Source organism: Brienomyrus brachyistius, unplaced genomic scaffold (genome assembly GCF_023856365.1).
Source record: "Brienomyrus brachyistius isolate T26 unplaced genomic scaffold, BBRACH_0.4 scaffold41, whole genome shotgun sequence".
Lineage (NCBI taxonomy): Eukaryota > Metazoa > Chordata > Actinopteri > Osteoglossiformes > Mormyridae > Brienomyrus > Brienomyrus brachyistius.
The window spans coordinates 1,897,831-1,909,530 of NW_026042316.1; the positions used below are offsets into that span (position 1 = coordinate 1,897,831).

The 11,700-nt window shown below is 42.9% G+C and overlaps 1 protein-coding gene across 4 annotated transcripts; it reads right to left on the minus strand.

Moving 5' to 3' along the window:
* Positions 1-889: 889 nt before the first annotated feature.
* On the minus strand, positions 890-5,036 carry LOC125722692 (kelch-like protein 10). Of its 4 annotated transcripts, none has more exons than XR_007386514.1 (6): positions 4,904-5,036; positions 3,869-4,358; positions 2,883-3,494; positions 2,224-2,373; positions 1,233-1,589; positions 890-1,096 (listed from the first exon to the last, which is right to left on the minus strand). XR_007386514.1 is itself a non-coding variant. In XM_048998895.1 (5 exons), exons 1-5 carry the CDS (start codon positions 5,032-5,034, stop codon positions 914-916), a joined length of 1,566 nt encoding a protein of 521 aa, XP_048854852.1. In that variant the 5' UTR covers positions 5,035-5,036; the 3' UTR covers positions 890-913. The 4 variants fall into 4 exon arrangements, 2 of the variants coding, with proteins under 2 accessions (XP_048854852.1, XP_048854851.1); XR_007386513.1 differs by having other exon boundaries at positions 890-1,099; XM_048998895.1 differs by lacking the exon at positions 1,233-1,589.
* Positions 5,037-11,700: the final 6,664 nt, after the last annotated feature.

The window sequence follows — 11,700 nt, forward strand, 5'->3', positions numbered from 1 at the left end:
ACACATCGAGATCTTTCTCATAATCAGCTACCTTTATTTCAGTGGAACCCATAAAATACAAGTACTTTATATTTCTGCTCTCTGCATGATTATCTTACATGTATCTACTGTATGTTAAATTTCATCTGACAGGTATCAGCGCAGTCGCTAATTAAATCCAGATCCCGTTGTAGCCTCTCCGCTGCTAGATCAATGTCTGCTACGCCACCCACCCTGGTGTCGTCTGCAAATGTAGCCAGTTTACTGTATGTATTGCTGTCAATATCATTAATGTAAATTAGGAACAGTACTGGTCCTAAAATTGAACCCTACAGTACCCCACTATGAACACAGACCCACTGTCATGCCCGGCTCATACGATCGTTGTGTGCCACGCCCCCTGATTATCCACGTGTTCTTCCCCTATCATGCCTAGCTGTACCTTGTCGTTTTGCCATGTCTTCAGTCCACATCTTGCCCTGTCCGATGTCCGTCATTGATGTTAGTGCTGTTGTCATGTCCCGTTCTGCCCATAGCCGTCTTCCCCCTAATAAAACCCCAGTTTTCCCCGTATTCTACCTCCCTGCTTCGTCCTTCCCTGCCTCCTTCCTGCCAGCCTGCCCATCCGCACCCGCAAACTCTGATACCCACAATATAATAATATTGTGTACAGTACATACTGTAATCAATGCAGAGGTAACATCCCTTCTCCAAATTCAAGTTGCTGGCTATGTTTACTGTAGGTCCCAGGGGAAGGGGTTGCACTAAACCAGTATTTCAATTGATTACGAAAAACCTTAGTGCTTAATTAGCAATCACCGATGGTTGCAGCGGAATTTCTGAAGAGAACCGTCAAACGAGAACAACGTTTATCCAAAATGGGAAATTTATGACGCTTTCACAAACTAGATAATATGAAAAAGAGAACTTTATTTTAAGTATGCAATGTCAGGAGAAGATTCAACTCCGACCTCCAGCAGAGCTTCTCCCATGTCCTGGAGGACGCAGGGGACATTGAGTCCGAATGGGCCTTGTTCCATGCCTCCGTTGTGGAGGCGGCTGACTGGTGCTGTGGCCGTAAGGTGGTCGGTGCCTGTTGTGGCGGCATTCCCCGAACCTGCTGGTGGACAGCGGTGATGAAATGATGGAATGCGGCTTCGGCGGTCGTCGAGGCAAAAACTCAGGTGTGGGAGGAGTTTAGCGAGGCCATGGAAAATGACTTCGGGGTGGGGGGTGTAAATGAGGTTACGTACTGGGCATGCTGTTGTGGGCAGATGGGTTTCCTCCTTGGTGGCCATCAGGGACTAACGAGGTGAAGCGTATTTTATGATGCGGGGGTGCGCAGGCACTACGCAGCAGCTGAAGTGTTTTCTGGCTCTGCTCATGTCCTGCGCACGATACCAGCTGCCTGTCCCCGCATCATAACACTCCACCTTGTTTGTTACCCTAAACCCATCATGGCCGCCCATCACAAACAGGAGGTCGTCCACCACTGCGATGCCAAATTCACTGCGTGGTGTAGACATGGGGGCCACAGCATGCCAGCGGTTTGTGGTATGGTCATAGACCTCCATGGTCTGCAGGTGATCAGACCTGTTGATACCGCCCACCTGAGAGATGCCAAAGATTCATTATCACTTGCTTGCCAAAAGGATGGGCAAACATCAACTTTCCCAAAGTCATGAACTCTTAAGCAATTTTCACCCTATGAAAGCAGGCTCCTTAGAACCTCCCATTGTCTATAAATGACACAAGCTTATATACACATGTCAACCTATATGCAATGAAAACATGGATTTGGGCAACAGAAAACTTGTATGATTCGGTGAAAACTGTGAGCCATCAAAAATGACTCCTTATGCTAATATATTTTGCTTTTTTATTGTTATTACTTAAAACGAACACTTGAAGCTAATCAGACACTGAAAAAAACAACAATCTGACCAATTATATCTAGAACTAGAGAAAATAATTAATAAAAAATCTAAACTTTACAGCCCGAGCTAGTAGCAGAGACCCCCAGCAGATCCATTTATAACCCAGAAATGAATGCAGGGAGGCTAAAGAGGGTAGCATATATGTTTTTATGTGTATTAAGATAAGCCTTTGCAGCAGGTATTTCTGGCATTTAACTGTTATGTTTGGTTTAAATGCATCACAATGAAAGACACAGCAGCAAAGACAAAAAAACCGGTAAAACTTACAGGTAAAATGTGAGATTTGACACAGAAAGGAATCACTCACCGCATAGATCTTCCCTTTATACGCCGTGACTCCAAGGCTGTGACGGGGAGTGCTCATTGGAGTGATCAAGCTCCATTCATTAGTGAGTGGGTCAAAGCACTCCACTGTAGAAAGGCTCTCTGTTCCACTGTGGCCCCCACAGATGTATATCTATGAAAAACAATTTAACTGTGAACACCGTTATACTGTATATGACTGGGGTTTGGAGGTTACAGATGAAGTTCATTGTGACTCAAAAATAAAAGTATGTGCTATGCATAGTGTATGACAGGGTTCCCCAGTTCCGGTCCTGGCGGAACACAGTTTGCAGATTTCCCTTCTCAAACGCACCATAATCAGCTAATTTTCAGGTTTAGTATGGCTGTTTGAAAAGGGAAATCTGCAAAGAGTTTTCAATTCTGCTCCCCCAGGAACAGAATAAAGGAAACCTGACATGGGAACACCATTTCATCTATCTCACAAGTCTTGGATATGACACCACAGCACTACCCAATATGCCCCTAATGGAGACCAATAATGCATTTATCCAAATGAACTAAATCAATTATCCAAAAAAACTCAGTAATCTGAAGAGAAAGAGAACTCATGACTGTGTAAAATACTCAATTTCAAGGGGAAGATGAGGGTAAACACAGTCAGACGCCCTCCCATTACCCTACCTTGCCATTCAGGGTGGTGGCACTGGCATCGCTTCTCCTCTCATTCATGGGCTCGATCTGGGTCCATTCGTTGGTTACTGGGTTGTACCGCTCTACTTTATTGAGGGGCCTGAAAACAATATGGCCACCCATGGCGTAGATGAACCCATCGAGCACAACCACACTAACATTACAGCGATGCCAGTGCATGGGGGCCATCTGCTGCCATTCTCGTGTTATCGGGTCATATCTGCGCACGGAATTAATGAAGTGTTGGCCATCAAACCCCCCAATGCAGTACACAAATCCATTATGGTACACCATGCCATGACCAGCTAAGTTGCTCTGCTCCTCCTGCGTGATATCCACCCAGCGGTCGGCCCGTGTGTCATACGCATCAATGCAGTTAGTAGTGCCCATGTTCCATCCACCGACAGCCAGCAAAACGTCAGAGGGCAAGCGTGGGCGGATCAGCGGGTTCTCAAAGTCAGAGAGTGGACTTTCATCATCAAGATCATAGATGACCTTCATGACATCACTGATAATTCGCCTGCACGCCGCATTGGCCTTCACTAGATCGTTTTTTTTGACGATCTTCATGAAATATTCTGGATCCATACGAGCCATGCGAACCTACACAGGAAACAAGAATGAGAGAATTCCCATGAGTTCCTTAGTGCTTTCTGTGAATCTCTGGAGATGAGCAATTCCTAACATTAAGGATACAGCAGTAAGTGCAAATTTTAATTTCTTTAGCTGAAGCCATTTACATAGAAAGTCTCAGATGTGTCAGCTAACACTTATTTCATGTAAGACATTTGAGTGTGTTGTTTTCCATTATTTGTTACACTCTCCTCCCAGGTGTAATACCTGGAAGCCTTGGTTGTAGACTCATGGGACATGAAAATGGAGGTTCAGTCTCTAGCTACAGTAATAAGGACTTCACTCAATGAGCATTCTATTGTTATATACACAAGTCAATGAGAACATAGTATAACTATACTCACCTTGGGCAACAGAACTGAAATGTGGGCCTCTCGGGTGGCAGGATCGTGCTCGATCCACCGGAGGATGGCGTGAAACACCACATCCTCTTCTCTGACATTCAGTTCATCCCGCTCCATGATGTCACAAAGTTCTTCGAGCGTGAGTTCTAGGAACTCGTTTGAGTTGATGGCAACCTCCTTGAAGTTCTTCAGGAGGAATTTCAATGCAGACTGGTGCAGCTCCTTGAGGCAGTAGACATCTCCGATTTTGACAAGCCCAACACAGTTGTCAAGGCAGAGATGCTCATGCAGGAAGTCACAGCAGCGCTGCACGATGCCCAGGACACTGAGATAATCAGCAGCTGCCAGGAGGTTCTCCACATTGACAGATGTGATGACCACAGAGTACGTGTAGGCGTACTCGATGACCTGCCTCAATGTTTCAGGGGAAATGCCTGGGAGTTGGTACTCCCGCTTTCCTGAATCACTCCAGCCGGTGGTGAACAGAGCCCTGAAAACAATCCAGAAGTGACTCATCTAATAAATATGGGTTTTGCAGGCAAAGTTAAATAAGGGGTTTTCTAAATCTTCTGAACCAGGGACCCCCAAATGGAAATAAACCAGAGATAAGGACGCCCCGCTACAGATGATCACATAGGCATCTAAGAACTAGGGACCAGGGGCTTTAACTCTTATTTTTCCAACATTAGCTCCCCCTATAATATTTTTCACTTGGGCTGGTGGGCAAGTGCCCCGGAATACTTTGTTTTTGCCTGATGGACATGGTCCCCTTTTTATATATTTATACCATTATTATTATTATTATTATTATTATTATTATTATTATTATATGTTAAACGTTAAGGTGGTACTGTATACTTAAAAATATTTCTGATCAGCACTGACCTACATTAACATAATTTAATATAATATATATTAATATAAACTTTCTGTCATCCTAGAGCCTTATTGCCAAGGAGAAGTCATTGCTAACGAGAGAAAAAAACGGACTCCTTGCTGTTTTGGCATCGTCATATATGAGCCACAGCAACTTACTGGAAGTAGGAGCTACAGCCACACAGAATCACTCTATGGGCGTTGAACTGAACACCGTCTGCGATGAGGACCACGTCACAAAGCTGTCCTGCGAGCCGAAGCTTGTTGAACACTTCGAAAGCCGGGGACATCAGTACTCGCTCCATGTCGTGTGCCATCATTATTCAAAAATGTGGATGTCTCGTCTCTTTCTCCTTTTTATACCACTCGAAATGACGTGTTCTAATACGCAAAAACCGCACTTTTGCGTCACAGTGTTCTAAGATACCGTAACGTTTATTTTTAAATCTATATTTGAGATTCGAAATTGATTGGGGGGAAAATATTTTCTATGCGCAATCAGCTGTACAAGAAGAACAAGTTCAATGTTTTTAACATCACTTTTGGAAAATGTATACCGTGCTTATCTTAGCATTTACGTTTTGTATTATGTGTGAATTGTCAAATCACGAATTCCCGAAATAAATAAAATAGTTCCTTAATTAATAAAAAAATGTTTTCATATTTTTTCTCCTCGGCTACGTTTCTAAAAATGAAAAACAAAAAAGGTCCTTTACATGACTGTCAGGAACGAGGCTAAAGTTCGTATCTTATTCCCTAGTTTCCACCTTAAACATGAGCCACTGAGCAACAAATGTCCACAGGACATTATTTTATGGGCTAAATCTGGTCGGCCCGTTGTGGCCTTTATTTAGAACAAAAATGGTCCTTGAAAATTGGGCTGCGTAGTCCGTCTGTTTTGGTCCACATTTAGCACAAGGCGGACGTATTTTTCGGACCGCAAATATCCCCAATACAGTCATGAAAACATATTGCAGCAAGTGTGGAATTATCACAATGATTATTGTGCTGTGTACAGTACACTTCACCCAAATCCTGAACACTATTGCATATAATCGATTATATATTATAGAGCAGTTATGTTACAATCAAGGTACAGTGTGCAATATCACTCCATGAGCTATTGACCATTTTCCTGTTTTATGATCTTTTCTTGAGAAATCGTTTTTTTTTTTTTTTAATTCCTCACTTCTGCCGACTAACTTAAGTTTAATATATTTCCGTGCAGGTTTTTAAGTTTGTTTTCCTGCAGCTTCGCGGCACCCATCGTTCTTGCGCACCTCCACACAGATGGACGAGTTAAGTTAGAAGTGGATGGGAGTAGCGGCAGGACAGATATTCCGAGGGCACCCATTGAACGATGTAAGTAATTATTATTTCTCGTTAGAATTCTCACTTAACACAGAATGTTGTGTTTGGCTGAAGTTTAAACAGTCGAGCTGAATTGTGGCAAGATAAGCTGAAGCTGTTCGCGTCCGCAGCTAATGCTCGCGCCATGACTAGCCAGCACATAGTGAAATGGCGAATGGATTTGGCGACATTTTCCGTTTGAATTGAGCACAGAGACGTAGGTGGTGTTTTATTTGTGGCCCTGCTTTTACAGTGGACGTGTAGCAAAGTGAAGTTGGGATCAGCTTGCGTCTTTTGCAACTAACATCACACTCGATATAGCCTAGCGCAGTGTATGGTGGAATCGTCATTTTGGGTGTACACAACGCAAGAGCGCACGAGTGTTTTATATATTTATATATATATATAAACAATTATACTCTGGCTGAGTTTTTTTATTATTATTATTTTTCATGCTATACTATATACAAACGTTGTACAAGTACATCTTAGGATATAGTTCACTGTGACAATATAAATGGTAGGAGAGAACTGAAACAGCAACGACTGTGTTTATGTAATTATTTAGGTCTGTGTATAATATCTTACTGTATCTAAAATCCCAAAGTAAATTAATTATTTTTACCCACCCACACACACACAAGACATATTAAGGATTGTACATTAACATATTTTATCGTAAAAAAAACTGTTGTCCGAACCATACTGAATTTAACTGGATATAGATATATATACACACACAAACAAACATAATAACTAACATATAAATTGGAAGAAATATAACTTTACATATAAAACAAGCACACACAGAAGTCAAAATATGACATACATATAAAATGTATGGTCGGTTGATTGCCAGTTTCTCACCGGTACTTGTGACTAGTGACATGGTGTATTGCAACAGCAATAAAGGGTTCTCATCATCATCTCATCATCAAATAGAACTTTAAATATAAAACAAGCACGCACAGAAGTCAAAATAAGACATACATATAAAATTATTATATTAAATAAGTATAAAAGGCAGATACAATTAAAATGAGGCATTCCTAAATGACACAATTAACATGATTGCACTTCGCACAACACACAGTGATATGAAATAATTGTCATCTAAATCAGGACCTTCCTTGCCTTCCTTGATGCAAAGTCATCAATAATGTCATATGAAATCTGGCCAGCAATTGCATGATTAATGCTGATGATGGCAAGGCCAGTGAGGCGTTCCTGAGACATAGTGGACCTCAGATATGTCTTCACAAGTTTCAGCTTTGAAAAGCTCCTCTCTGCTGAAGCCACAGTTACAGGTAGAGTAACTGCAATTCTCAGAGCAATGCACAAATTTGGGTATATTTCTGAGAGTTCGCTGTCATGCACAAAGTTCAGCAGCTCAAGACAGGTCATAGATTTTGATGGTAAGTCAGACGAATTCTTAATCTCCTGTGCAAGCTCTCCGGCATCCAAGTCTGATTGGTCCTGAAAAAGCTAAGTAGCACCGAGGGTCTTACACTGTTCAGTGAGGTCATCATTTGAGAGATTTGGAAAATGTGTCAGTCCTCCAGATTTCTCTCCCACATTTTCCAATGTGGTGAATCTCTCTTGGATGGAAGACACTGCAGCATCAACAACAACATTAAAAAAGGTCACCTCCAGCTTCTTTAAGTCATCACTCAATGGCTCATCAAATGATTTGTGAGAGAAGTGCCGCTTTGTAGATCTCTGTCTTTTCTGCTGTAGAACAGCCTCTACGTTCATGTCCTCACACATATCCTTGGCTGACATTTGTGCAGATGCAAAGCCTGTTGCCCTGTAGTTGCGAGAGAATTGAATGATAGCAGTGAGACGAGTCAGCGCTGCTTTCCATCTTATTTTCTCAGCCTGCAGAAGTGCCATCTCTTGTTTGTTAATTGTTTCACCATTTTTAATCCTCACTACCATCTCTTTCCATGCTTTCATGGAGTTATGGTGTTCAGGACTATTGTCACGTGAGGTGAGAAGAGAACTGGCATGCTTCCAATCTATCAGCCCAGAACTTGTTAAACTGATGTGTCTTTTAGAAAACAAAAAAAAGCAAAAAAGGCTGTTGTTTTTCTCAGAATATACTAGCCAGCTTTTAGGCATCTTTTCACCGCTAACTAGTGTTTTCTTAAAATACTGCTGGTGGCAACTTCTTCCATCACCCTCATTTCTAGGAAAAACAAAGTCAGGTGCTACCTTACTTGGTCCTTTGCAAACCAGCTGTATTCGAATGCTGTCAGTGATATCTGAAGGCCAGTTTGCAGGTTTTGTAGGCAGGAGCTCATCCTCAGGGGGTTGAGCTCCAGGCATTTCTATGAGCATACATTTGCATTAGTATACACAAGTTATTTTGAATACACAGCATTCATCGTGCCGGAACAGTCGTTGCAAAATATTTTGCGACACACACACACACTCAGGCTACGCACAATCACACCTGAAGTGGCTGCTATTGGCTCTTCATCCTCGGGATCCGACATTTGTGGAGACACATATGTGGCTGAGGAGGTGGACGGCTCCTCATCTTGGGCGGTGGCAGTGGCAGAGGGTGCTCCAAAATGTTTCAGAAGTGCCCCTGAATAGAAACCCACTAGAAAACTCTGATACATGCATGCATCATTTTCATGTTTAAAACAAACATATGATTTTGCCCAATTTATCAAATATTCAGAATTATATGTACAACAAGCATTTAATTGAATAGTCTATCACAACATCGCTGTTTGGAAGCAATGCATTACTCTGTAATTACACTAAGGTGACTTTCCTAAATAATAAAAAAATAATAATAATAATAATCCTTATAGTGTAAGGGATTTTTTTTGCTAAGTCAGCTAGACTACAACAGAATTCTGTCGTCCGGTTTTCGCATAAGATAGTATGCAAACAGCTAACAAACAGCCATTATAATTCGTCATACACTGAGAATAGGACACAAATCAAAAGTACTTGTCCATCTTCCATCTGTGTTAATTTTGCACTCCAATATCAACACCCATCCCCCAACCCGAGAGTCTGGTGCTTTTGTGTTTGTTTCTTCCGTGTTTTTGGGTTACACGATCAATCTCGTCCCCCACCTGCAAATTTTATTTGTTCAGACCAAATGTGCCAACTTGAGTGAGGATTGATAGTTTGATCAATGAAGCCATGCATCTCCAGGTAATGGGGGCACATTACCTGCATTGTGAGGGATTGTCAGTTAGGGCACTACGGCCATGTGGCGCGTTTCCCTGAGGGTGATCCGGGTCGCAGGATCCTCATTGCTGAGGACCCAAGCGGCTGGACCAGACCAAGGGGACGCCCACGTACATGTAACACCTACTGTAGCTGTGGCAGATGGATGGCCGATGGATTGGTAGAACTGGACCGTGTATTTGCCTGGGGGATCGCCGGCCAGGATCCCGAGGAGATTCGCTGTGTGGTGGTTGACTTCATACATACAGATTCGATTTTATATCTTACATGAAATGCAAAACACAACAATAATCCTGATGTAGTTTTCTGAAAATCTGTAACAATAGAGTGAAGGAACTGATCAAAGGCTGGGTTACTCATATATGGTATGATGAATATAATTAAGTGTTTGTTTAACCCTTTAGCTAAAAAACACACACACAAATTCCATAGCACAGCTGATTATATATATATTTATATTTTAATCATCCAGCGATATTGTTTAACGTTGTTTCGTTGTTCACATTTCGTGGTGTGTCAACAATGATCAATGAAAGACAAATTAAATTGTTGTTATTCCAGTCCTCCTGCCTGTCGTCTGCCTCAGTCTGTCTGTGGCTGAAGGAGCACAGATGCCCTCCCCAGCTTCCAGATGTCTCTGTATGGTAAAGTGCAGCAGTGTCTATTGGTATCATGGTCTCAGAAAAGAACAGCAGAAAATGACAGGAACAAATGTCCATCATCTGATACTCGGACTCCTGGTGACATGTTTCCTTTGTGTGGTTACATTGCAGCATTCTTAGAAAACTAAGAAAGTATCCCAGTGTTCTGTAAGCACTATACATTTAGGGAAAGAATTTGAGGGGGGTGTACTTGAGGTTACCCACCAGGCAGGTGGGTTTATCTCCTCCTGGGTGGCCATGGGACTACCGAGGTGCAGCGTGCTGTACGATGCGGGGGTGCGCAGGCACTACGCAGCAGCTGAAGTCTCTGTTGGCTCTGCTCATGTCCTGGGCGCTAAACCAGCTGCCTGTCCCCGCATCGTAACACTCCACCTTGGTTGTAACCCAGACGTCATCAGAGCCGCCCATCACAAACAGGAGGTCATCCACCACTGCGATGCCAAAACGGCCTCGTGCCGTGAACATGGGGGCCACAGCACGCCAGTGGTTCATCGCAGGGTCATAGGCCTCGACGCTCCGCAGGTAATGTGACCCGTTGGAACCGCCCACCGGGGAGACACCAAAAGCAAGTGATCACTCAGGTACCAAAAGGATAAGCAAATATCAGCTTTACCAAAGTCACAAACTTTTCAGGAATTTTAGTCCTATGAAAGCAGGCTTCCATTGTCTCACAAGCTTATAACTCATTTGTGTTAAAGACACGTGAACCTAACTGTACCAAAGACAGGGATTAGGGTGGAGGGAAAACCAGCAGAATTAGGGGAAAATCATGAGCCTTCAAAAAAGACTCCTTATGCTCATATATTTTGCTTTTATTATTATTATTACTAAAAATGCCATTTGTAGTTAAACAGACTCTGACAAAAACAACAATTATGTCTGGAACTGGAGAATATAAAACTGTGATCAGAAATCGAAACTTTACTACCCGAGCTTGTAGCAGAGTCCCCCAACATATTCGTTTATAACCCAGAAATGAATGCAGGGAGGCTAATGAGGGTGGTATATATTTTGTACATGCATTCAGATAAGCCTTCACAGTGAGTTATTCTGACAGTGAACATTTTGTTTGGTTTAAGGGAATCACAATCCATGACAGTAGCAAAGACAGATAGGTAAAACTTGAAACTTGTCACCTATGGTTCAAGGTGCAAGAAAGGAGTCACCACATAAATTTTCCCGTGATAAGCAGCGACCCTAAGGCCACGTGGGCGAGTGCTCATGAGAGCGATTATGGTCCATTCGCCAGTGAGTGGGTCATAGCACTCCACAGTAGCATGTGTATCAGCTCCATTGTAGCCGCCACAGATATATATCTAAGAAAACCAATTCAAAAGTGATGAGTGTCATGATGTACATGATTGAGATGGAGATCCAGAAAGTACAGGGTCGTAGTGAACCTGGAGCCGACCACAGGAAGCACATGGCACAAGGTAGGAGATTTACAGATAAAGTTCACCGTGACACAAACATAGAAGTATGTGCAATGGATAGTGTAGGACAGGGTTCCCCAATTTCCGTACTAGCGGGCCAGAATCCAATGAGCTACAGAGCTGCACAATGCCCAGGATGTTCAGCTGATCGGCGGCCGCCAGGAGGTTCTCCACGTTGTCAGTCGTGACGAGCACAGAGTACGCGTAGGCGTACTCGATGATCTGCTGCATCGTATCTGGGGAAACGCCTGGGAAGTGGTAGTCCCGTTTTCCTGAATCCTTCCAGTCACCGGTTAAC